Raw genomic sequence first — 27,394 nt, 5'->3', positions numbered from 1 at the left:
ATCTTCTAGTTGATACTTGATAGCTATTGTAACATTCAGCTAGTCATACCACACTGATTTCATCATGAATGTCAACAAGTCAAGCACTGCAGCCACATACCCCTGATTTCTCTGTCTGTTCAAGGTAACACATTCCAGAAGACAGACATTCATCTAGTCAAACATTAGGATAAATCCCTGAAAATGCCCAGTAATATTCTGAAGAATAGCAAAGAGGGTGCACTTTTGCTTATGAATTGTGTGTGAGTGTGCGTGCGCGTGTACATGCAAGTGCACATGCATACAATAGAACATCTGTGTGAAATCTTGACTGGGCATATGTTCTGACTTTTCCCCATGCTTGTTTTCCAGCCTCCTTCCCACCCACTTACCTGGCTTTTTAAGGACACAATACAAGACCTCATTTTCTGGATCTGTATGTTTAATTCAGCAATCACCCTCCGGTCATTAAGAAGATGGTCCCCATATTTAGCAGACAGCACCTCTCTTTCTTTCAACTGGAGGAAAGAATGAACAGCATATTATATTCCAGTTAGCAAAGCAATGCAAGCACACTGAGTTACAGGATTAAGGAATGCAGAGGCCAAGAAGAGACACATTTCTAAGAAAAAAGGCAACTATGATTGTACTAGGGATGGGATGTGTTGGCCGGTGCCAGTTCGAAAGCATTCGATCAGCTTAACAGGCTGGCATCAATTTGAGTTCATTCTGTATCTGCTAGCCGCTGTATATATATTAATATATGTTAATTAATACATACTAATATTTATAATTTGAAAGGAAATATTGATAAATTATCATTCTTACAATCAATGTTTCAGAGGTGGATTTTTTTATTTAAAAAGTCTGTTTTCAAAAATAGCCACAGAAATTCGCTACATTAAAATCTGATCCTCAGCGACTGAGAATAAGCAAATTCATGGAAATTCAGTACCAAATCCAAATTAGGCGGAATTGTAGCACATCCCTAGATTGTACCCATTATAGCTGGGACTTTTAATGCCAAGCTTTCTTTCTCTCTAAGGACTCGAGCCTCAGGGCTTAGCAGGCCTTTTAGATTAGATTGGTGACCAAATTGGCATTACCTAATCTTTCCCAACTGAATGGTAAATCTGTTTTCTTCTTGCACATCCAAATCAGGATGATTCATGAAAATATCCTAATATTCTTCGCATTTCATTTTCTCCCTCTCCCTCTTCACCCTGTTTGAACAGGACATCCCCTTTCATGCCAAATTCCAGAGATCTATTACTTCCTTTTCACTGAGACATGAAAATCATTCTGTCCACCAATGATAAACCAGGTTTATCCCCTTCCATGTCTTTGTTGTCACTATATATTTTGGATGGGTATGCAGTGCTATGGTAGAACCAGTAGCTGCCATTTTGCCATCTTGCCCTTTCCCCCACTGTGTCCTGCCTATTGCCCAGAGGGACAACACACAGTTTTGCAGGGTAGCAGTGTCTTCCCCAGAATATCTTGTTGTTGTAAACCAGTTGTGGTGAATCTCTGCCCCACAGGCCTAATGAGGCTGAGGAGGCCTCCCCATTTGGCCTATGAGGTGGTTTTGAGAAAGCCATGCCCACCTGTCTATCGCCAGGCACTGGATGGATGAGATACCAAATTCTAAAGGAAGAATCAGGAGCATGCTCTAAACACACTCCCCATTTTTCCTTTCCAGTTGCTGCTTCTATTTGACACCTTTTTCTATTACCCTGCATGACAACAGAAAAAGGCATCAAATTTAAAAAGTCAGGTCGGAAAGGAAAAATCAGGAGTGCACTCTCGATGCTTTGAATCATCTGATGTCATGCAATGTCAAGTAATTGGCAGATGGATAGTCCCAGATCTAGTTCCCCACCCCTGCTGTAAACCATGAAACTGATTTTCAGTGTTTAAGTCAACACAAGCTGAATTTTAAAACAGGTTCATTTGCACAGTGCTGACCTGGTCACCTCCTATATTTTCATAAAGTGTTTAAATTCTTACATACCTATGTGATAGAAATATATTATGTTCATTTACACCTTGACTTTATTCATTCATTTGTAACTATGGTCAGGGTTTACATCCTCTTGGTCTGATTTTAAGCCCTGCACTTTTTCTGTGTCATTCCATTAGGACTGATGTCCTCACACAGGGTTTGGGGGCAGATAGTAGCAAGTACCTTGCTTCGGGTGAGTGTCTCTAACTCTTCCCAGCTCCTGATAGCCAGATCTTCATACTGTGCTCTTACTTCCTCCACAATCCGGTGTGGATCAGGGTTGTATCTGTTGTTATCAATCCCCAGCACAACTGAGACATCCTTGATTTGTGACATCACCTCCTCAAGTTCCTAGATAAGCAGAAAGAAAGCTGGGAGCTTGTAACTAAGTAATGGAAGCTCCGCTGAGCATGGATATAATCATAGCATCACTTTTTGATATTCAAAACTTTTCACCTACATTATCTTAGTATAAGGTGACCACTTATACAACATCCAAAGAGAGGACTAAGGAAACAATTTGCATAATATGTATATATGCTAATTTATATGTGTAGAAGCAAATTTAGAAATGGCAATAATTTAAATAGAAATAAGATACATTTTACCATAGTGGTGAAGACTGTAACCCGAGGGCTGTGTTACGTAAGGCAGGACAAATGCCCTAACATCTCAGTAATCCTTACAATCCTAACCTTAACCTGTAAAGCAAGTTAGTTCTCTATTGCCTCTATATTGCTGATGCAGGGTTAAGCCTGAGTGATGGTAGCTTATCCTATACTACCTACCTACCATTTGCCCTTAGATTCACTTTAAATCCAAACCTGAAGGTCCAGACCACGTGATTAGTTTTGATCTACTCTTGGGAAATGGTATGGGGAGGAGCTGTCCAACACTCACTGGCCATTAAAGGCACTTGCCTATGTGTGGCATGAATTGACTAGTTACTCCAGCAGTAAGTGGTGATGATGCATAAGGTTGGACTAGGACCTGGGAGACCAGGATTCAAACCCCCACTCAGCCATGAAGCTCACTGGGGTGGGGGAGGAGAAATGTGTATGCCACCTTCAGCTCCTGGGCTGAATCCGCTCAGGAGGTGGGAAATAAGTCAGACATCTCTCAGACGGCACTACATGTATATATGCATTCAAGAGCGATTGTATCTACACATGGCACCATACTGGAAATGCCATTACTTCTTTCTCACCCACACCAGAAAAGTAGGACAATGTGTGCCATAGTAGTAGTACATACATCCCTCCTTTCCTCCAACGGGCTCACTGTACATGGTTCTTCTGCTCCCTTTTTATCCCCACAACAATATTGAGAGTTAGGTTAGGCTGAGAAAAAGTGGCCCAAGGTCCCCCAGCAAACTTTGTGGCTGATGGGGATTTGAGCCTGGATCTCCCCACTCATAGTCTAACCACCAGACAGGCTCTCACAAGTTAGGTGGCTGTAGACTGGAGGGAGATATCCTCCATATTTTGCCTCACTGTGCCAGATAGATCACGCAAATCCTTATTAATAAACAATTCTGAGGTCCACTTCAGTGTTGAAAAGCAGTCATATATTGACAAACTATAACTACAACCAAGTTTCTTCAGGCTCAGAGGACTTGCTATGTTCTTAGATGTCTGCTGCTGAGTAATTTGAATTAAAATTCAAGGCACATACCATGAAACCTCAAGAGGTTTGTTTTCAGAATATCGAAGGATAAGAATCGCCTGCCTTCAGGGGAGCCCATTCTCTGTATCTGCGAAAGATGCTGCAGTCCTATGCAGTCCTCTAATTAATATCAGATAAGACTGGCACAGTGATTCATGCAGAGAGGCAATAGGGAACCTCCTTCAAGCATGGGTATTCTGCTGCATTGATTGATTGATTGATACCCCACCCTTCCTCCCAGCAGAAGCCCAGGGCGGCAAATAGAAACACTAAAACACTCTAAAACATCTTAAAAACATTAAAACAAAACGTTGCTGCGTTGCTGCACTGGAAGTGACTGGAGGACCCAAACACACCAATGCAGAACTGCAGCAGTATTCATTTGTCTGCCATGAAGCCCAATAGAACGGAGGAGGAAAGACCAAGGCAGTGAATGATACTGAGAGGCAGATGCGGCCTCCGCCTTGAGTTTACAGAAGCCTTTCAGGACTGCATTCCCTTCTCTCTCATGGCACGGTAGGGTGCCCTTGCCCATGCTGTGGGAATAGGTATTCCTACTGGCCTTGTAACTCCCCTTTGAATCTTTTCTGCATCTCGTCTGCTCCGCTGCCAACTGCACGAGAAAAGGTGCAAGACCATTGCTCCGCTGGGCTTGCAGCGCTACCTCTGCTTTTAGAATCTCTGCCAAATTGTAAGCAGAGCTCGAGTGTGCACAGCCCTGACCTGCCTTTCTCCTCGCCTGCCGTTTTGTCTCCTGCCCGTTCTTCCTTTTGGAAACATACAGCAGCTCTTTGACCTCTGGTGCATACCCAAGGGATGACTGACGCTGTCATGATACAGAGGAAGGGCACCCTGATCACATTTAAGAAAGGGGAGATTCAGTCCAGTCACTCTCAAAGGCATCATAATCCTAGGTGGTAAACCACACACACACACGCCTGTGTGGCTGACGGACAGGCAAGATCCAACCTGACGGAATCTGAAGCCAGAACACCTTGGGTGTTTTTGTCCGGCCTCATACTTCTTCAGCCTATGCCTTTCTCTAACCATACCTGATTTATGACAGCCTCCTTGATTTCAGAAAAGAAAGAATCAGGTCATTACGTTATTTCCTGCCTTTCATTGATCAGAGCCTTTGTGAAGAAAACTTTTGTTTCGCTCTTTCTTTGTCCTCTCTCTCTGCCCTCCCTCACTTTTATGGAAAGTTTAAAACTGTTTCCACACATAGGATTACAATCTTGTTTGCACTACTGACTCTCGCCCCACTGGGAAGGAACAAAGGATGAAGCTGAAATGAATGGCTTGTCCGTCAGCAGCAAAAAGCCACTTGCCACTAAGCAGAGTTTGCAAATTATTGTCTCTTCTATGGACGTTTAGTTCTTGAGTACACAGGAGTTTTTACATACACACACCCCTCTCATTTAAAAAGGAATTAAAGTCTTCAGAGATGAATGCAGAGAGATGTACGTGTGAACAGTTTTGAAAAATTCACAGAACACTGGCTACAGGACACAGTACCCCTGCAGCAATTAAAGTTGGCAACTTTGGGGAGGGGCTAAGAGATGAAGGAGAGGCAGAAGGCAGAGTCTGAGGTGGTGCTAGGAAAGAACCAGGTGAGTCAAGGGTGGAGCCTGGAACAACAACAGAGCATGGGTTTATTGAGTAGATCAGCAGAATATTGGCTAGTAGGCTGGAAATCCTAAGAGCAATTTGCTATATTGTTCACTCATCTAACTTGCTAAAGGCAAGGATGAAATCTCTTGAAATGGCAGGATATCAGTGTAATAAATAAGATCACATACAAAACTGTATTATACTCAAGAAAATTGGTTTGCAAAAATGTATGTGTTAAGCAAAACTGCATACAAACGTGTTTATTAGGAGAAATTTACTGGTGAATTTTCATGAAACTTTTTTAAAAAACTCACAAACTAGAAATGTTGAGAACTGAATTTAAGATTGCAAAAATGAGAAACTGAGAGAAACCACATTTGAAAGATTTGTCCATCTCTACATTCTAGAGGCACTGGTGTGTGTGGGAAGATGCAGCCCTCCACCACTGCACTTACATAAGCTAGCCATGTCCCTCCCTGGCCTTAAAACAAAAGAGAGAGAATTTATTCTGCCCTCCAATTTTTGGTTCAGCTTCTCCCCCCCCCAAAGAAAAAAGGTAGCAGGTGATAGGGAGAAAGGAAGAGAAGAAGAAAAATTATTTTTACAAGTGGGAGAAGCTCTATTTGAAGAACTGCTCCTTGGATGGGGTGGGGATTATCATGTTTATGATCACAGCAGCAGCAACTTTGCATCCCCCCCTTTCTTTTAACTAGCAGATCCTTCATTGCTTGCCCAGCAGACTGCCATTCTCAGTGTTTCTGAATGAATGACCCTATATCATGACATAGCGCCATTCTAGCAGGGATAGGGGACAGATTTGAGTCAGTTCACATTTAAAGAAGAACCTAACCACACTTTCCAAAATAACGCAAGAAGTGAAACACAGCCATCCTTCAAACTTCACACTTCTCTGAATTTTGCAGTGCAGATCTTCAACCAAATAATACACACAGAAATGCATATACTTTGCCCTGAAAAGAGCCCAGGGTAATATCTTAAGCAGATACAAGAAAGCTAATGAGCAGTTATCCACAACTTATCCCTGGGGTTAGGTGAAAGTAGGAACTGAATCTGTGGCCAACCACGTGCTTATGGAAAGTTCACAAACAGGTTAGGAGGATACGAGCCCTCTCCTGCTGTTGTTACCTAGTGACTGAGATTTAGAGGTCTTCTGCCTCTGATACTGGAGGTAGTAATCACTGATACCAACCATGGAGGTAATAGCCACCAATAGCCATATCTTCCATGAATTTGTCTAATCCCCCTTTGAAAGCTGTCCAAGTTGGTGGCCGTTACTACACCGTGTCATAATGAATACCATAATTTAAATATGCACTATGTGAAGAACAAAATCAATTTATCTGTCCAGAATCTTCTAACATTCATCTTCCTTGGACAATCTTGGGTTGTAGTATTACGAGAGAAGGAAAGAAACTTCTCAGTCCAGTTTCTCCACACCATGCACAAATATATATCCCTCCATCATTTCTCAATTCCCTCACATTTGTCTTTTTTTTCTAAACTAAAAACCAAACCAAACAAACACGGTGACCTTTCCTCATAAGGGCATTGCTTCAGCCCCCTGATAATCTTGGGCCCCATTCACACTATACTTTAAAGGACTCTTATACCACTTTAAACAGTCATAACTTTCCCCTCAAGAATCATACCATTCCCAGAGTGGTTTAACAGTCAACCCCGCTTCACAGTGAACGCTGGGAACTGTAGCTCTATGAGGGGAATAGGGGTCTCATAACAACTCTCAGCATCCTTAACAAACTATACTTCCCAGGATTCTTTGGGGAAAGCCATGACTGTCTAAAGTGGTACTATAGTGCTTTAAACGTATGGGGCCTTGGTTGTCCTTTTCTAGGCCACTGCCACAAGCATTCATAGCACGGTGCCTTAACTTCAGGAACCATGGAAATTACATTTCCCACACTTTCCAGTATGAATGGATGCTGCTGCTGCTGCTTCCGCTGCTCATGTGATCATGACAGCATCTAGGCTTCAGTCTTGAGTCCTGTTCTTGCACTAAGCTCTCCCTGCTGTCTCCTCTATGCCTGGAGGTGTTTGGGAAAAGGAGATAATGGCAGGGTGGGTTTGTGGCTGGTGGACAAAACAAATCCATTTTCATCTGATCAATAATTTAAAGGTGTCTGATTTTAAAGGAGTGGGACAGTGTGGGACCCATGGGCTTGGATGCCTGAATCTACTCTTTTTTGAGCTCCACTCCATCACAACCTCATAGAAGAAGAAGCAAGTTACTACCTCTGTGCACAAAGGGTGAAAAAATGTAGCACAAGTCAATAATGCCAGGCTCATTGCAAATCAGTGCGCAAAGGAGAGGTAGGTAGGTAGGTAGGTAGGTAGGGGTGTGTGTGTGTGTGTGAGAGTGTGTGTGTGTGAGAGAGAGAGAGAGAGAGAGAGAGAGAGAGAGAGAGAGAGTGTGTGTGTGTGTGTGTGTGTGTGTGAGAGAGAGAGAGAGAGAGAGAGTGAGAGTGAGAGAGAGAGAGAGAGAGAGAGTAATCTGCAGATAAAGGAAAATCATAAAAGACAAAAACTGCCAGTTTACAAGCTGGCACACTTTACACTAACAGAAGCTAATTCAGTTAAAGTACTTTCCCCCTGAACAGCTAAGGCATACTTTTGGCAGCTAAGGCATACTTTTTCTGAATCAAATCTGGAGGCACACACATCCTTATGACCAAAAATACTTATTTATTGGGTGTAAAAACAACTTGCTGTCAGGGGATTCCTGAGTTTCTTGATGGATCATTGTTCTTGGAGTGCCACCTCCTCTTCATTGGCACAAGGCAAGCACAGAGAAAGTGAGTCGCACAGGAACACAACAGGCAGCCTCCTCTGAGAGCAGGCAATATGCTGCACTTCTGTGTTGGAAGCAGAGCTTGGAAAAGTTACTTTTTTGAACTACAACTCCCATCAGCCCAATCCAGTGGCCATGCTGGCTGGGGCTGATGGGAGTTGCAGTTCAAAAAAGTAACTTTTCCAAGCTCTGGGAAGTACTTCAACGATCCCGTGCATCCAATACAGAAGCAGGGCAGAAGAATTACCCATTAACAAAGGAGGCTGATTGGGAGGGGTAGAGCTGTATATCATGCACAGATGCAGTGGGTACTCACATTTGTGGGCAAGACCTCTGGGCTTACAGTAATGTTAATTAGTTAACTAACATCGGAATTGCTTTTTAAGATGTATTTAAAGCTTTTTTAAAAAGATTGTTAAAAATGTTTTGTTTTAATATATTTCTAAAGATGTTTTGTTCTAATATTTTTAAAGGTATTTTGTTTTAATATGTTTTTAAAGATTTTTAAGGTGTTTTAGAGTACTTTGAGTGTTTTGTTTGCTGCCCTGGGCTCCTTCTGGAAGGAAGGGAAGGATATAAATTGAATAAATAAATTTCTTTCTCAGAGCACAACCAGCAGTTCTCTTGCAGCACACTGTTTGGGAATGACTGAGTTAAAGATCTCTCCTCTCTTGTCTCTCTCTAGGACAGACTATACACAATCACTGCCTCTCATAATTAGGGTTGTTAGTAGAATCTGTTGAAAATGGACTATCAAACGGATTTATTTCTGTCCACCCATTCAACCCCTATTGAGTTGGAAGTAGGGCAAGAGCAACTCCTGTTTGGGTTCTTTTGTTTGTATTCCAGAAGGAAGATAGAGTTAGGGTCCTCCAGCTGGCTAGGCGTGCCAACCTTTACCTGTGCTGTTCTCTACCTAACTTCCTTCCTTTGTAAACTGATATGCTCAGGGAAGCTGACCTGCCCCTCATTTTGTCTTCTTCTTTGACTGTCCCAGGAGAGAGGAGAGATCTTTCTCTCTCCTGAGTCATGAGGGCAATATCCAAGTCTGGGCATTGCGCCTCCAACTTAGTTAGAACGAGATATGCCTTTCCTATCTACTATGTATTGCTATAAATAAAGTAGCTTTTCTTATTTTACTAAGTCTTAAGTCTCAGTGATCTAAACGCAGGGTAAAAGCCTGCTACTTGGATAAATACACACACTGGCACACATGCAGCACAGACCACTGAGTATCTCTGCGTATATATTTCCGTAACATATTGTAGCATGGACTCTTGCTACAAATGCCTTCCCCCATAGTTGTACTCAATAAAAGTTTTTTCACATGTGCACACTATACATAAATAGATGTACAAATTGCAATGCAGTATATCTTATTTATATATTCATAGAGATATAATTGCTATGGTCCTGATAGCTGCCTGATTGCTTTTATTTTTTCCTCAAGTATTGTTTGTGCATATAATTTGTTGTTTGTAGCTAGAGGCAGCCTATATTCACTTAACCCACTTGCTACTTTTTTAAATTTAAAAACCAATGGAATGCATAATTCATTATAGTTCTTTTTACATTAATTCATTATGGTTCTTGTTACCTGTAGCCTTGATCTGTACCTCCTCAGCTCAAGTATGAGCCGCTTTGTCAAAGGTGAGAGAACCTTCTGGATTTGACCACTCATTTTGACCATCTGTCTATTCCATGTTTAAAATCATAAGTGTCCTTGCCCAACACCCAGCCAAATCCCAATTGCTCCCCCCCCCGCAAAGTGTGGTGGTGGTGTTCGTTGCTGGAAGCAACCTATGTGCATTTACACAATCCTCTTTGTACTGTGAATTTAAGTTTTTCATAGGGCAAGAATACATTGGCACAAAAAAGGATTTCAAACTGTCTAACGTAAAATCATGTTAAATGGGAACTTTTAAAAAGTAAATTAGCTTAAATGTTGTGTCTCAGCAGACAAAAACACACAGCCATTTACTATATAAGATATGAAACAAAATGTTGCAACACAAAAGTACTTATATGGGGTTCAGTGGCATGACACTGAGTGAGGGAGAGTTCCTGCAGAATGTTTAATATGCCCACAGGAATTCATACAACCCAGAACACAAAGAGCAAAATGTCGACAGTGTGCTAAGCTATCCCTCCCAATGCTTGAGTGAGAGAAACAAGACTGGATGGCAAGTTAATTGTTGTTGTTATGTGCCTCCAAGTCGACTATGACTTATGGCGACCCTATGAATCAGCAACCTCCAAGAGCATCTGTCATGAACCACCCTGTCCAGATCTTGTAAGTTCAGGTCTGTGGCTTCCTTTATGGAATCAATCCATCTCTTGTTTGGCCTTCCTCTTTTTCTACTTCCTTCTGTTTTTCCCAGCATTATTGTCTTTTCTAGTGAATCATGTCTTCTCATTATATGTCCAAAGTATGATAACATCCGTTTCATCATTTTAGCTTCTAATGATAGTTCTGGTTTAATTTGTTCCGATACCCAATTATTTGTCTTTTTTGCAGTCCATGGTATCCGCAAATCTCTTCTCCAACACCACATTTCAAATGCGTTGATTTTTCTCTTATCCCCTTTTTTCACTGTCCAACTTTCACATCCATACATAGAGATCGGAAATACCATGGTCTGAATGATCCTGACTTTAGTGTTCAGTGATACATCTTTGCATTTGAGGACCTTTTCTAGTTCCCTCACAGCTGCCCTCCCCAGTCCTAGCCTTCTTCTGATTTCTTCACTATCGTCTCCATTTTGATTAATGATTGTGCCAAGGTATTAATAATCCTTGACAAGTTCAATGTCCTCATTGTCAACTGTAAAGTTGCATAAATCTTCTGTTGTCATTACTTTAGTCTTTTTGACATTCAGCTGTAGTCCTGCTTTTGTGCTTTCCTCTTTAACTTTCATCAGCATTCGTTTCAAATCATTACTGGTTTCTGCTAGTAGTATGGTATCGTCTCCATATCTTAAATTATTGATATTTCTCCCTCCTCTTTCTTCTTGGTCCAGTCCTGCTTTCCGTACGATATGTTCTGCATATAGATTAAATACACCCGTCTCACACCCTTTCCGATTGGGAACCAGTCGGTTTCTCCATATTCTGTCCTTACAGTAGCCTCTTGTCCAGAGTCTAGGTTGCGCATCAGGACAATCAGATGCTGTGGCACCCCCACTTCTTTTAAAGCATTCCATAGTTTTTCATGATCTACACAGTCAAAGGCTTTGCTGTAATCTATAAAGCACAGGGTGATTTTCTTCTGAAATTCCTTTATCCGTTCCATTATCCAATGTATGTTTGCGAAATGATCTCTGGTACCTCTTTCCCTTTCTAAATCCAGCTTGGACGTCTGACATTTCTCGCTCCATATATGGCAAGATCCTTTGTTGTAGAATCTTGAGCATTACTTTACTTGCATGGGATATTAAGCTTTGTGATGGACCATTAGTTACTTCATTAACTTTATTTTTAAGGTGCCACAACACTCATTTTTGTTGCAAGACTAACATGGCTAGCCCTCTGGAAATTCATTAACTTGGACAAAATGGAGGCTGAACAGGATTTCCAGTGTTCAAGACATATAGGTGAATGCTCTGTGTAGACACTGGGAGAGGCAAATGGATACCAGAAGCAATATATAAACATATATAAGCAAATCCAATAGACGTGTGTGTACATTTGTTTGATATGCTGCATTCATACCCTATGTTTCATGGCACACAATCTAAATATTTTAAGCATAAACAGTCCCACCTTTGTGCACAAGTTTCCCTAGAATACGCATTTTTGTAAACATCCTTTGGCTGGCGAACTGCATCACAAACTGCATTACAAACTTGCACTAAGTGCAAATTGTGAAGGAAAGCTGTATTTCACTTTACGTATTATTTTGGGAAGTGAGAATTTGGTAGATTCACATTTAAATGCAAACTGAATTGAAGTTCTCCCCCATCCTTAATACTACGGTACACTTTAAAAAATATTGCCCCAACAGCAGACAGCAAATTAGATTTGTGCAAAGTAAGCTAACTGCAGCAAAATGGAAAATACGAGATACAGATGTGAATGAACGTTGGAATGGATTGAGGCGCATCCAGACATCCCTGCTCATAATCACACCATCGACTGTCTTGCTACTTTAGGCTAAGCATAATTGTAACTCTCCCGATTTTTTCCTGTGTTCATGCAGAACAGAGATGGAACTGTTGGCGCTTAAAATATCTAGATTCAATATTCTGCCATGAAAAGCTGGGTATGAATGAAGTAGGTCAAACAAATAGGCACACATGTATTTGATTTGCTTGTGTGTGTTTATATATTGCTTCTGGTAGCTGTTTGTCCCTGCCAGTGTTTACACAGAGCATTCAGCTATGCATCTTGGACACTGGAAATCCTATTCAGCCTCCACTTTGGCTTCTGAAATGTTGCCCCAGACACTGCCCACACATTTTCAAAATTATTTTCATAATCTTAAGGTCTAGAAGCTTGCTTGAAATAAATGTTAAACTGAGAATCTGAGGATGCAAAAATTTGTGTGGCGCAGTTGTGGAAAAATGGGATACATGGGGAAAACTGATGGGGACAACCCACTGCAGTTATTATGCCTGAACACTGGTGGCATTTGCATGCTTATGTAGAAACTTTTGAGTATTTGCATGTTGAGAATTCTTAAGCATTGTACTGGATATCTGTAGCGTACTCATGCCAAAGCATAAACATTTGCTGGCCCTCTGCCTGACACCTGGAGGCGACAAACTGTTAGCATTAGCACCTGTGAACTGGAAAGGGATCTTAATGAAAAAACAACTCAGAAACACAGGGGAATACAAGACACTCTGAGGCTCATGGGAAAAGAGTCTATCAGAAATCATGTATGCCACTGCTAGTAACCATGACAGACTCTACCTTCTGGCTCAAGAATCCCATACATAAGAAAAAACTGAAGAGAAGGAAACATGGTGGTGGACTAGCTCTGTAAGTAGCTACTTTAATTAATAGGCAACTCCATTATGGAACAACAACGAAGTCCTCCCATGTTGATAGCTGGAGCACAGTCTGTGAAATGGGAGCAATAAGAGTTCCAATCCCTTGATGTCAGGGTACAAGCATGTGGGAAAGCCCTGCAAAAGCACTCCAAAGACAAGCTGTCAAGCAGCATGCTAGCAGACTCTTTGTTTCTTTATTTGGCATCAAATAAAGCAGGGAAGGTCAAGTGGCTTGAAGTGAGCTTGCATTCCAAAACAGGGCAGGGGTGCTATTCTTGACACAGTTAAGGAAGGTAAATGGGGTGGGGACAATTCCAGAAAGGCTTTATTTATGGAACAGGTCTTGGAGCAGAACTCCAAGGACAAAACAGAAGTGGCTTGACAAAGAGAGAGGGGAAGATTGTTCTCAACAGAGTGGGCCTTCCAAGGCTCTACACAAAGTAACCTTAGCTACTATTTTATAGAGAAACAAATGTCAAGAGACAGGAATTGTCATGCTAGACTGAGCCAATGGCTCAAACTCTCCTTGATGACAGCATATTTTGAATTACTAAGGAAAGGTCACAGTCGGTTTATGTATCTAGACTGAATGCCATGAGGGCGATGGAGGCAGAAGAGAGAGTCAGTGGGGAATTCCTTCCTGAAAGAGCTGAAGATGTTGGGGCCACACACGACTAGGGATGTCACTGCACCCTAGCTGCAGAGAGGGATGGAAAGATCTGTCCATTTCAGTCCTCCTCTCCGTCTCTCATTTTTCCAGTCTTAAATTCAGTTCTCTACATTTTTGTAGCAATTTGCTTTTTTTAAAAAAAAAAACCACTCTCGTTTTAATGCGACTAATGTACACATTTTTGCAAGCAATTTCTCATTATCTAATGCCTTTTTGTATATTATTTTCACTCATATATTCATTTGTCTGCACACTTTCCTCCAATATATGCATTTTTATAAACGCTGTTGGGTTGGCAAGCTGTATTGCAAAGTCGAATAAATGCAAATTTTGAAGGATGGCTGTTTTTTGTTCTCATATTGTTCTGGAAAGTGTGAATTTGATACATTAGGCTTGAAATGCAAACTGAATCGAATTTCTCACCCATCCGCACCTGCAGATCAAAATGCCTGTTACTGGGGGAGACCAGAAGTCCTGCATCTTAGCTGGCATCATAACTGGTATAAATTTTGTAAGGGTTGGCGAGGCACAGCTCTAGATATTTGGTCAAACTTTTAAAAACTGGTATTTTTTAAAAAAAATCAATAGGTTTTATTCAACTAAGTCCTGCTCAGAGTAGACCCACTGAAATTAATGAACCTGTTTGCCATGTCTATTAATGTCAATGGGTCTACTTTGAGTAGGACTAGCATCAAACAACACCCTATATAATTTACAGTTGTATTTCTAGACTCTGCATAATTTGTCTCTGTCCATCGTTGATCATACTATGCTGTTCTGGGTTTTTTTTTTTAAGGGTTACCTTACCTTGCAAGGCTGTTCTTAAGGCTTCAACCTTGTCTGAGAAAGTGTCACATGGTGTGCTCTCACCTGAGAGTGTTGTTGTAAGATCAAATTGCATGGTTCCCACCATTTATTATACAACAATCCTGTTTGCGCTAAATCTGTGAAGAGAATGAGTTGCAACCCACAGGTGTTTCATGTAAAATCTGGACAAGCTCTAAACGAGCCTGCACTGAATTAGGAATGTACAAGAAAACTGAATGCTTTTTGGAATTTTATTGTAGACTGACAACCTCACATTGTTGCCAGCAAAATAAGTCTTTAGCCCACCTTGCTGCTCCTCTTACCTCTTCATGGATCTTTTTCATTAACTCCGCCACAGCAAGAAGTCCGCTCAGTTTCGCTTCAAGTTCAGTTTTGTGCAGGAAGCCATTGTCCAGATCCTGCTTAGAACAGCAAGAGAAGAAGAGTTTGGGGTTTTCATTTGAGTCTGAACTTTCAACCACAGGCTAGAGGGATAGCAGGGTACAATAGGGAAATTCTGGCAGTAACATTAAGCTACTCTCATTTTGGAACAGGGGGCAGCAACAACAGATATTGTTGTGCATGTGTGTGGGGACTCTGCCAACCAAATGCTTAGATGCCTCCTTAAACATTCCCACCATAACACTTATCTTCCCCAGCAAATGTCATAAGGCCCTAACAATCATACAGTTTAGAGGCAAAAATCGACCAATTCTTCTATTTCCATATGTGATGTAATGAAATGCAAGCTGTTCAAAAACATGCATCCATGTCAGAGATCACTGGTTTAAACATTTTTCTACTTTCCAGAAGCCCTTTACACATAGCCTTCTTTGTCAAGGAACCCTCCTGCATATCTGCCAGAGATTCTCCATGCCCTGCAGATAATTCTGGGACATGTTCTACAGTACGTGCTCAGTTCATATAGGATGCTGGCAAGCCTGTTCAATGTCACTGTTCGACATGGCTCAAATGTGGCAACAACTCACCCCACACTCTCCTGCAGCTGAATGCTGCTGTGGAAAATCACAAGCGATGGGCAATCCTTCCTTCAGGTTTGCTTTTCCACCACCACTTATCTGTTTTGTTGAATAACCTCTGAGAAGCTTTTGAGGAGGCATGGGGAACTTGTGACTATCCAGATGCTGTTGGACCGCAACCCCCATCATCCCTGACAATTGGCCACGCTGACTGGGGCTGACTGGAGTTGGAAGTACAACTGCATCTGGAGAGCCACAAGTTCCTGCTTTTGAGGAAACACATGATTCCCGGTAAAACTATTTGAAAAGCAAAATACAGATTTAGGGAGTTGGGCTAAGGGTATCTCTCCTGGTTTAGGTTTGGGTCATATACTTCCCTTTCTCTCCATAACTCAAGATATATGTATGATTTTATCAATGCTTTAGGGTTGTATCTCCAACAAGGTTCACACAAGGGCATTTGCAATGGAGCTTCCCTCCCCTCCCCTCTCCCCAAAATTTGCCCCAGATTTGGGGGTACCCAAGGGGGGTGAGAAGAGGGAACAGAGGTTCTGTTGTGCAACTGGAAGACCTTGCACAAACAGGATGACTTCATTAGGTACAACCTTTAGTTCTGTTGGAAATGGGTGGGGTGCAGAAGGAAGGAAGCTGGGCTGGCCCACAGAGTAATCTTTTAATTATAAGAAAAAGGAGTCTGTTGAATAGCACCAGCAGAGTAAACAGAAAGGCACTTGCAAGCTGGTTTAAATGCAGGATGAACACATTTAAAAGAATTCATCATTCATGACAGCAGCCTATCATAGGGAACATTTTTGACGTCCAACCTGTTTCATACTCAAAGGTCCCCAGAGCAATTGCCTTCAACTAACATTCAAGGCTGTCCCTTAAAAGGTGGAGTGAGGCAACTTAATAGTAACACAAGAGTGTCATTATAGTTTAAGAACAGGAAATGCTGGAAATTTCTGCTTGCATTTAAAACACTATGGAAATCTTGAACAGGTTTCTTATAATTACAGAGGTTTGTCCCAGACATTGTATTTTGAGTGCCAGATGACACTGAACAATTACATGTTGTCTCAGTTCCATGTTTTTAAAACCTCCTTTTCTGAAGAATAATTATGATCAAGATCAGACGCCCAAACTATTTAATACAAAGGAAGTATGTCTGATGCCCAAGATCAACAGTCCCATGATTCACTTGCCCCCTCCTTTCCAGCAACATGTAGAAATAACAAATGCTCTAATGATTTAGAAATTATTGCGGTCCGAATTTCACTTGCTCTGCAAGTGGCAGCCAGGATGCTGACACCACCACCCTGAAAATCAATTTTTACATTTTGGAAACTTAAAAATCAAAGGTCTACTTCTGAGAATTAAATTAATTTTCAACCCATCTTTCTCATTACTCATTTCAGTAATGTTTTGTGTATAAACCGGCATATGTACTTAAAAAGAGAGAGATTTGACTCCATTTTAAAAATTCAGTCTTTCATTAAATTAGTATTTCATTTATTTACCCATTTCCAGTGCTCAAAGTCATGTGAGATAGGATGGGATGCCATTCCACTCCTTTTCAGGTGGACCCACAAGCATTCTTTTCAGGCAGACAAAATTGAGTGTGGCCTAACCATCCCACTTTCCCCCTCCTCCTTGCAATGTCCATTCCAAATCTGAAAATCTCATCAAGTTATAATGTTGGGGTTCATGTGTTAAACAACCCCAGACAATGAAAAACCTTTAAAGGGTCTCTCTACCATACAAGGTTTTAACTAAATCCGCCAGGAATGCAGTCACCATCTAGGTGGGTGGGTGAAGGGACAGAGAACAGCTGTGGGGCTTTTTCAGTGGTGGCCCCCGAATTGTGGAACACCCTCCCAGAGGAGATACACCTGGCGCCAACATTACTATCTTTTCAGCGCCAGGATAAAACTTTCCTCTTCGCCCAGGCATTTTAATTATTTTAAGTATGTTGCATTTATTGGAAGTGTTTTAATTCTTAATATTTCGTACTTTTAAATTGTGTTTTATATTGTATATGCTTATGTATTTCTAATGTTGTTCTTGTTCTTGTGAACCGCCCAGAGAGCTTCGGCTATGGGGCGGTCTATAAGTTTAATGAAATAAATAAATAAATAAATAAATATACCATGGCATAGGCATGAAGCTGAAGAGCTTGTGTCTGCCTACCTTTTTGAGTGCTGTGAAGGTGAATTCCATCCCAGTGCGTTTGTTTATTTCTTCCTCATATCTAAAGGAAAAGAAAGATGATTGGTATGAATGAAATAGAAGGAGGTATCATTTAAACAGTGTGTAATTTAGGTTCTCTAGATTTGTTTCCTTTACCTGTTCGGGAAATAAAACCAGTGATTTCCCCCCATCTCCCACCTACGCACCACAAAAACACCTGTGTTATTGTCTCATTAATTTGGGAATTCTCATAGCTCTGAAAGGCACCAGTTTGAATTATGGACCCATTGTGCTGGATGCTGTAGAGATACATTGTACTAAGAGACCATCCCTACCCTAAAGAATTCATGAAACTAGAAAATGCATTGGAGAAAAAATACCATCAGGAATAATTTTGGAAATAACAGAAAAAGAAATAAAGGCACTAGGTAAGCTCTGAAAAGTGGGGAACAAAAACTTCATTTAGCATGGTGGCTAATCACATCATTGCACTACCTCAAAGAACAAGAGACATTTCCTTCAACTGCACCACCCCATTTCCTCTTCCCAAGCTCAAATCAAAAAGTTTGTGACATGGTGCCTATAACTCCTCTGTCATCCTCTCCCACATCACACTGGTAACATCTGAAGTTCTGTATCACATCAGATGCCCAGATCATATGGCTACTTCACATAACAGTATTATTCTCTCAACTTATCGGCATCAAGACTGCTAATGCAAACATGGAAAGTACCTGTATGATCTGAACAACCCTTACTGTACAGAACTTAAAACACTAGCAGTGTGATGACGGAGACTGATGTTATGGGCCCCAAGGATAACCTTTGGCAAGATTGAGAGGATGATGGATGTGTTACAGTTGTCAGAGGGGGCTGGGGAAAACACGAGAGAAATGTTTCCAGAAATCTCTGCCAGCTCTGAGTCTGATAAGCCAGTGAAGAGTCTCCACTGGCACCCAACCCAGATCTAGCTTTGGAACAGACAGTCTTCAGTGATGAGGATGGTATTTCTGAGCCTGAAACTGCATTCTCATCAAGGTTGCAAAGATAAGAGACGCTTGCAACTTCAGTTATAGTAAATGCTGCTTCCAGAAGAAGCACCTGTCTTGTAGAGCAGGCTAGAAACATCCAGAATTAACCCATAGAATACAAGTCTCCTCCCCCTCTCTCATATAAAAGGATAGTGAAGCCTCTTTAGACTTGTTGCGACAATGTATGTTGTCACCACCACTTTGCCGAGTTTGTTCATGAGAGATATCTAGTCTTATTGTTTTTGTACCCTGAGATATGCTTAGTTTGCTCCAGTTTTCATATCCCGATTCAAGCCTAGAGTGTGTTCCTGTACAGTAGGGCCCTGCTTTATGGCGCTTCGCTTTACGGTGCTTCGCTAATGCGGTGGACTGAATTAGATTCAATTAGACAAAAGCCCCACTCATATGGTGCTTGTTCCTCTTTTACGGCGGTTTTCAGGCATTGCACGCGATTCTATTCAATGAGTTCCGCTTTTTGGCGGTTTTCGCTTTTCGGCAGGGGTCCGGAACATCACCCACCATATGAGTGAGGCCCTACTGTACTAACTACTGGAATATACCTTCATAAAACCAAGCCTTCTGGTCCTGAGTCTGCTTCTTAGTTGGGAGGCAGGATAGTTTGCCGCAACCAAAACCCATCCCTGTAGGATGTGCATGGGGAGAAATGAATGATCTCATGGATAATGGTGCAGGGGCACCACCAACAGTGGAGGGACTGGCGGCTCTCATACAGACCATAATTACTGAGAACCAAGTCTTGAAAAGAGAGGTGCAGTGTCTCTCTACAGCAAGCACTGACACCTGCTCCTGCTCTGGTTCCTGTTCCTGTTCCTAGACACCCACCACCTGTGGGTACTTCTTTTTTTTATATATATAATTTTTATTCAAATTTTTCCAAAAACAAACAAAACAAAGTCAAAAAAACATAACAATACAACAACAAAAAATGAAAATAAAATAGTTGACTTCCGATTTGTCACAGATCAGCTATAAGTATATAATATACATCAAACCTGTCCCTTAATATATACATACAGAATCCCTTTTCTCCATAGGCTGTCTTAATTAATCGTCAAATCCCAGTATCATCATTTTATTTTGATCTTTCAACAAAAAGTCCAAGAGAGGCTTCCATTCCTTAAGAAATGTATCCGTCGATTTTTCTCTAAGTAAACATGTCAATTTATCCATTTCTACTAAGTCCATTAATTTCAATAGCCATTCTTCCATTGTTGGTGTTGATTCCATTTTCCACTTTTGTGCATATAATAATCTTGCTGCCGTAATCATATATAATATTATTCTTCCATATTTCTTTTTTATTTGTTTATCCATAAAACGCAATAAAAAAAATTCTGGTTTTGACTGAATATTTATCTTTAGAATTTTTTGCATCATCCTACCTATCTGTGCCCAAAATGATTTTGCCTTTTTACATAACCACCACATATGATAAAATGATCCTTCTTGTTGTTTACATTTCCAACAAACATTAGAAACATTACTATACATTTTTGACAACTTTTCTGGAGTCATGTACCAACGGTACATCATTTTATAAAAATTTTCTTTAAGATTATAGCATAGTGTAAATTTCAAACCTTTTTTCCACATATTTTCCCATTGATCCATTTGTATATTATAACCAAAAATTTTTGCCCACTTTACCATACACTCTTTTACTTGTTCTTCCTCCATATCCATTTTCAATAAGAGTTTATACATTTTTGCAATTATATTTTCATCATTTGTACACAGTCCTATTTCAAAATCAGATTTACTTATTTCAAACCCATACATTTTCTTGTCCATTTTATATCTTTCTAACAATTGTAAATAGGCAAACCATTGAAAACTATATCCTTCCTTTGTCAGTTGTTCTCTCTCTTTCATTGTATATTCTCCATGTACATTTTCTAATAGTTCTTGATAAGTTAACCATTTCTCTTTTCCAGCCATTTCTCTTCTATAAAACGCTTCTTGACTTGAGACACATAATGGTATTTTCGAATAAAACCTTGGTTTATATCTATTCCATATTTTCAACAGAGGACGTCTTATAAAATGATTGTTAAAGTCTACATTTACTTTTACTTTGTCATACCATAGATATCCATGCCATCCCCACTTCAAATTATGGCCCTCCAAATCCAATAGTCTTTTATTCCTCAATAAGATCCATTCCTTTATCCAGACTAGACAGCAGGCAGCAAAATAAAGTCTCAGATTTGGTAATCCCAGTCCTCCTCTTTCTTTGGCATCTTGTAGTAATTTAAATTTGACTCTTGGTTTTTTTCCTTGCCATACAAATTTAGAGATATCTTTTTGCCATTGTTTAAAAGGTAAATCAGAGGATATTACAGGTATTGTTTGAAACAAAAACATCATTCTCGGTAATACATTCATTTTTATCACAGATATTCTACCCATTAATGACAGTTAATAGTTGTAGTTTATCCCATCTTAGCAAGTCTTTCTTTATCTCTGTCCATAATTTTTCATAATTATTATGAAACAACTTTGAATTTTTATTTGTCATAATGATACCTAAATATTTCAACTTTTTCTCTATTGTAAAATCTGTCTTGTCCATTAACTCTTTCTGTTCCCTTAAAGTTAAATTTTTCACCAACATCTTTGTTTTTTGATTGTTGATCTTAAATCCTGCTAACGGTCCAAATTCTTTTAATTTGTCCATCAATACATTAATTCCTTCCAAAGGATTTTCTAGTACAATTATCAAATCATCAGCAAATGCTCTCAATTTATATTCTTCTTTTTTTATCTTTAATCCCGAAATTCTTTTATCTTGCCTTATATCTCTAAGCAGCACTTCTAAGACCAGAATAAATAAAAGAGGAGATAAAGGACATCCCTGTCTTGTACCCTTTTGTATTTCACATGAATCCGTTAAATCTCCGTTAACAATTATCTGAGCCTTCTGAGATGTATAAATCGATCTAATCCATTTTATAAAATTGTCTCCAAAATCCATTTGCTCCAAAACCTGAAACATAAATTTCCAATTCAAATTATCAAATGCTTTTTCAGCATCTAAAAAAATCAAAGCTGCTTGTTTATCATTTCGTTGTTCTAAATATTCCAAGACATTCAAGACATTTCTGACGTTGTCACGTAATTGTCTTTTAGGTAAAAACCCTGATTGATCTTCCTGAATAAATTGTTGCAATATTATTTTCAATCTTTCTGCCAAGATCATTGTAAAAATTTTATAGTCATTATTCAATAGAGATATTGGTCGATAATTTTTTGTTTTAGTTAAATCTTGCTCCTCTTTAGGTATTAATGTTATATTAGCATTTTTCCAACTATCCGGTATCTTTCCCTCTTGCAGAATAAGATTCATTGTAGACTGTAAAGGTAGTAAGAGTTCTTCCTCCAAACATTTATAATACATTGCAGATAACCCATCTGGTCCTGGTGCCTTTCCTAATTTAATTTTGTTTATAGCTTCAGATATCTCTCTTAACGTAATAGGGCCATTAATAGCTTGTCTCTGAAAGTCTGTAATTTTAGGCAAATTCTGTTTAGATATATACTCTTCTATTTTTTCAGATGGAATTTCCTGACATTTGTACAATGTTGAATAATATTGATGAAAAATCTTTTTAATTTTTACATTATCTGTCAACGTCTCATCTCCTTCTTGTATCTTTAAAATGATATTTTTTTGACGTTCTTTTCTTAATTTATATGCTAACCATTTCCCCGGTTTATTTGCAAATTCAGAAGTCCTTTGTTTAGCAAAATTTAGTTTTCTTTCAATTTCTCTAACTGTCAGCATTGATACTTGCTTCTGTAACATTTTGATTTGATTTACAATAGAAACTTTAGTTGGATTCTTTTTCAATTCTTCCTCTTTTTGTTTTATTTCTTCCAAAATTAATTGCATTTTCTGTTGTTTCTTTTTTTTTAATTCAGAGTTACATTTAATAAGATATCCCCTCATAAATGCCTTACTTGTATCCCAAACGATATTTTCACTTGTTCCTTTATGTAAATTATGTTCAAAAAACTCTTTTAATTTCTTCTTACATTCTTGTACTACTTTGGCATTCTGTAATAAAGATTCATTTAGTCTCCATCTAAATCCAAGATTTTTCTTTTTTAAAGTTAATATCACAGGGTTATGATCCGAAAAAGTTTTTGGTAATATATCCATTTTAAAAGTGTCCTTCGCTAAAATTTTAGACATCCAGATCATATCAATCCTCGAGAATGTTTTGTGTCTTTCTGAAAAATAAGTAAATTCCTTTGCATTATCATTTATATATCTCCAGGTATCCACCAATTCTAAATGTTCCATCAGTTCAAAGCAAATCTTCGGTAATTTACCCTGTGTCTCTTTGATATTTTTTTCAGAAAGCCTATCAATTTTTGGTGAGATTACCCCATTCCAATCACCCATAACGCACCAATGGTCATATGAAAACTCTGACAATTTTTCCATAAGTCCTGTGTAAAACCTTGTTTTATCTTCATTGGGGGCATAGATACCCACTATCAAAATGTTTGTACCCTGTAGAGTAATTTCAACCCCCACAAATCTACCACTATCATCCAGTAATACCAATTTAGGAAGCAATTGTGGGTTAATGTAGAGAACAACTCCATTTTTTTTTTTTGGTCCAGCCGAAATAAATTCTTCACCCAAATTTTTACAAATCAAATATTTGGAATCTTTCTTCTTAATATGAGTTTCTTGTAAACAAATTATATCCAATTTTAATTTTTTCAAATAGTGAAACACTTTCTTTCTCTTCTGCGCCGTATTAGCTCCATTTATATTCCAAGTTAGATATTTGTAATCCATCTTTAAGCGTGTATTTTAAAATGTGCCTGATGCTCCTTTTAATCCATCATCTTCCTTTCCTTCCTCTGCATATCTTTGTTGACTTTGTTCCCCAGGAATTATATCCATATCTTTGAGTTTATCTTCATCCATATCTTTTGAAGCTTTTCTCAAGAAGTCCCTTGCTTTTTGAACAGTATTCAATCTATATTTCTGTTGTCTGAATGTAAAGATCACTCCTTCTGGAACATCCCATCTAAATTGAATTTTGCGTTGCTTAAGTTTCTCTGTAAGGAAAGCATATTCTTTTCTCTTACGTAAAAGTCTAATAGGAATTTCTTTCATCACCAGTATTTCCTTACCATCAATTTTAAAGGTATTTTTAAAGTGTTGCTGTAATACCATATCTCTGGTCGTCTTCTTTATAAAATGAACAAGCACATCTCTTGGAATTTTATTCATTGTTGCATATCTGGAATTAATTCTATACACTTTATCTATTTCAAATTCCATCCGATCTTCATTCAAATCCAGAAATTTTACTAGAGCATTAACAATTTTATCTCTGATGTCTTCACCTGTTTCCTCAGGAATTGCACGGAATCTCAAACAATGTTCTTTATTTTTCATTTCAATCACAGCCATATAGTCCAAGTTTTTTTCTAATTCCAGATTTAATATATCTGTTCTATTCTCCAAGATTTGTACCTTTTCTTTAATGTTTTTTGCATCCTCCTTTATTTGCCCAATTGTCCCTTTAATCTCATTCACTTGTGTTTTAATATAGTCTTTTATATCTGTCAATTCAGTTTTCATTTCCTGTTTTATATCATTAATCCCTTCCATTATTTTTTGAAACATATCTGGGGGTATAACCCCTTCCTGTGGATCAGTAGAACTTCTTCTTCGCTCCTGGGTCTTAGTTGCTTTTTTAGTTGTCATTTTCAAGAAAAGCCTTTAATTTCTGATATTAATCACTGTTCCAAAACCTAGAGGCAGTCTATTTCTTTTTTTTTCCTCCACCAACAAAAAAGTTAATATTCCAGGCCTGTTATTGAAGTCCAGCCAGCACAGCACAGTTCTTATCTACATCCAAGAATGCAAAACAATTCTGGTTGCCAACACCAAACAATTAGTAACATATACGAGCAGCAGATTCGTCCAAAAAGAAATAGTCCAAAGAGAAAAATAGTCCAAAATATAATAATTACCTCTCATCCGTTTTTAAACTTTAAAACTCCAAATTCAGGCCAGCTTTTTGTCGTAAAAAAAGTATATAAGTTGTTTACATTTTCTTTCTTCCTTAATTATATTTAAAAGAGAAAAAGTATGACTCACCCAGGTTTCTCAGTTGCTGATTCGTAAACAAATCCCTTTTATTGTAGTAATTTAAGCCAAATGATAAGATTTAGACAGAAGTAGGCTCGCTGGTTAAGAACGTTTTTTTTTAAGAAGAAAAAAAACGCTTCGCTTTTTTCCAGTACAGCTTGCGTGGAAATCCTGACTCCGTCTTCAGCCGATCAGCATGCCTTCTTATCTCAGGGATTTCCTGATCAATTCCAGCCGCCGACAGCTCAACGAAGTCTTGTGGAAAATCTGATCGGTTCTCCTACACCTTGGAGAACATTTAAGCCAGTCCAAGATTCCTCTTGGCTGGCTTTTAACCTGAAAAAAGCTTCCTCTGAGGCAGAGCTCCCTCAGAGACAACCACCAGCCAGCACTCCTTCCGGGAAGTCCCACCTGTGGGTACTTCTGAAGATTGCATGCTCCAATTGTTCCTGTTAAGTAGGTGCAGCACCCCATCTTTTTGTTATATGTATCGACTGCTCAGGTGTTGTGAAATGGTAACCAATACCAGAGATTACCTGCCAACTGTATATATTCGACATTTCTGGACATTAGGAGAACATCCTGTGGACTGCTCTAGCATGGACTGAGGCTGCCTTCCTGCCTTCCGCACCCACATGGTGTGTTTTTGCTTATTACAAACCACAGCAAGGCCTGGGTGCAGGCCTGGGGGGTGGGGAAGTCTGCACAAGTATTATTATTATTTAGACTTACTAGTCAATCATTACAAAAGAGTCTCTAAGTGACTTATAAAAAGGTGGAGCCACAAGCAATGCATAAAAGCAAAAATATATCACAATGTGAAGCTTTTACAATGAAATGCAGTAGAAGGGCTATTTCTTATGCAGTGAACTTGATTTGTGGCTTAGTTGCTAAAAGACCTAATGCGGAACAGTTGTAGTCTTAGACCTTTTAAGACCTAGGAGTCAACTTGGCCTACAACATTGATTATACCATGGGATCCCCTGCAACATGGGGTCCACTTAATTTTGTAAAACCATGTCTGCCTATATTCCTGCAAGGGTGTGTGCAGATAAGGGAGGGATCCTGTATCTTTTAGACCAATGCAACAGAGGATAAAGAGGGTTCCTCTACTTTTGAGTAGAAAAGGGGGATTCAAGAGCTGCAGCTTTTGAAAAAAATCCTTATAGGCTATATAACAGCACTTGCCAAAATCTCTTATTCCATGGAAGAGTAATAATAGTTTATCAAAGCAGGAACCAAAGTGCTCCATAGGTGGTTGCACTTAGGGAAGCCATACTAGGGAACACAGATTACAGAGTGGACACCTAGGGCAGCAGCAGTCATTTGATATTACTGTTGTAAGAACTGCCCTGTGTTAAAGAAAGTTCCATTGTGCACACCACTGTCTGCCATTTCCATCATTTCAAAGGCATATAGCAGGAAATATCTGAACTATAATAGGTCTTCTGTTGCATCTGCTCAGCTTACAAAGAGCCTTGCAAAAAGGATGACAAAATGTATCCAAAAACAATGCCAGCAATTCTAAGGTTAACAGAACTGGCTGGACAGGGTAGCGTACCTAAGTTCCCAGGAGAGGCTTAATCGCTCTAGGTGTTTTAAACAAGTTTGTTAAGGTGGTGAAGATGGAATGGGAGCAAGGCAGCTCCATTTTGTGATGCTGGCAGCCTGCAGTCATAGAGACACTTGTGGTCCATTTTCTTCTGAACAGGAAGTAATGGAGCATAGCCTTGGGTGGCATGTAGGTCCAACAGGGGCCCCTGAGGCAAGCTTTTAACACAATGGACTGCATTAATGTAGCAGCCTAGGATGCATTTGCAAGACCTTTGTATTGTTTAAGTAAGTATGTTTTACTCCTGTGCCACACACACACACACACACACACACACACACACTTCAGTTCCATTTGATGGGCTCTGGTTTCCAGGCAGAACCAGGAGACTCCATTTACTGCCTTTCCACCTTGCCAGACAGAAAGCAAATGATGGTCTTTAAATTAACTTAAGATGTTGGCTTTAACTCGCATCTTCTGCTTTATCTTTTCACAGTGCCTCACAATAGGTTCCCAGGCTGCATCCTGGAGAATGAATGTCTATCTTAAAATGCTCCAGAAAAGTGGGAGCGAACGTAGCTGTGGCTCCAGTTCCTCTCTCAGTTGTTTCTGCTCTCCTGTGTCTGCACTGTCAAGCAGAATCCCATACATTTGTTCTACTGCAGGCAGGGGAGCGGCTCTGCGAGGAGCAGGCAGGCGTAGCTATGGCTACCTCATCTCCTGCTTTATTGGTGCGCTTAAAGGTAAACCTTCATTCCCTGGAGGGTGAACATAAGAAGAGTTCTGCTGGGACAGACCAAAGGACCGTCTACTCCATTGTCCTGTTCTCAACCAGATGCCTATGGGAAGCCCAGAAGCAGGACAGGAGTGCAATAGCTTCCTTCTACTCTTTTCCCCCAGAAATGTGGTGTTTGGAGGCATGTTGCCTCTAGGTCTGATCA

At 39.7% G+C, this 27,394-nt stretch overlaps 1 protein-coding gene across 4 annotated transcripts in view; it reads right to left on the bottom strand.

Annotated features, from left to right (window-relative positions):
- LOC133379509 (keratin, type II cytoskeletal 80-like) overlaps positions 1-27,394 on the bottom strand; it is a 67,915-nt gene that overhangs the window by 16,358 nt on the left and 24,163 nt on the right. For all 4 annotated transcript variants that reach the window (XM_061614919.1, XM_061614920.1, XM_061614921.1 and 1 more), the window contains exons 3-6: positions 17,729-17,789; positions 14,885-14,980; positions 2,168-2,335; positions 372-497 (exon numbers count right to left, since the gene is read on the bottom strand). In XM_061614919.1, the coding sequence (XP_061470903.1) occupies positions 372-497; positions 2,168-2,335; positions 14,885-14,980; positions 17,729-17,789 (451 nt within the window). The remainder of the gene's footprint in view (positions 1-371; positions 498-2,167; positions 2,336-14,884; positions 14,981-17,728; positions 17,790-27,394) is intronic.

This window comes from Rhineura floridana, chromosome 3 (genome assembly GCF_030035675.1).
Source record: "Rhineura floridana isolate rRhiFlo1 chromosome 3, rRhiFlo1.hap2, whole genome shotgun sequence".
Classification (NCBI taxonomy): domain Eukaryota; kingdom Metazoa; phylum Chordata; class Lepidosauria; order Squamata; family Rhineuridae; genus Rhineura; species Rhineura floridana.
The sequence above is the reverse complement of the archived record's forward strand: the minus strand, read 5'-3'. Positions and strand labels throughout refer to the sequence as shown.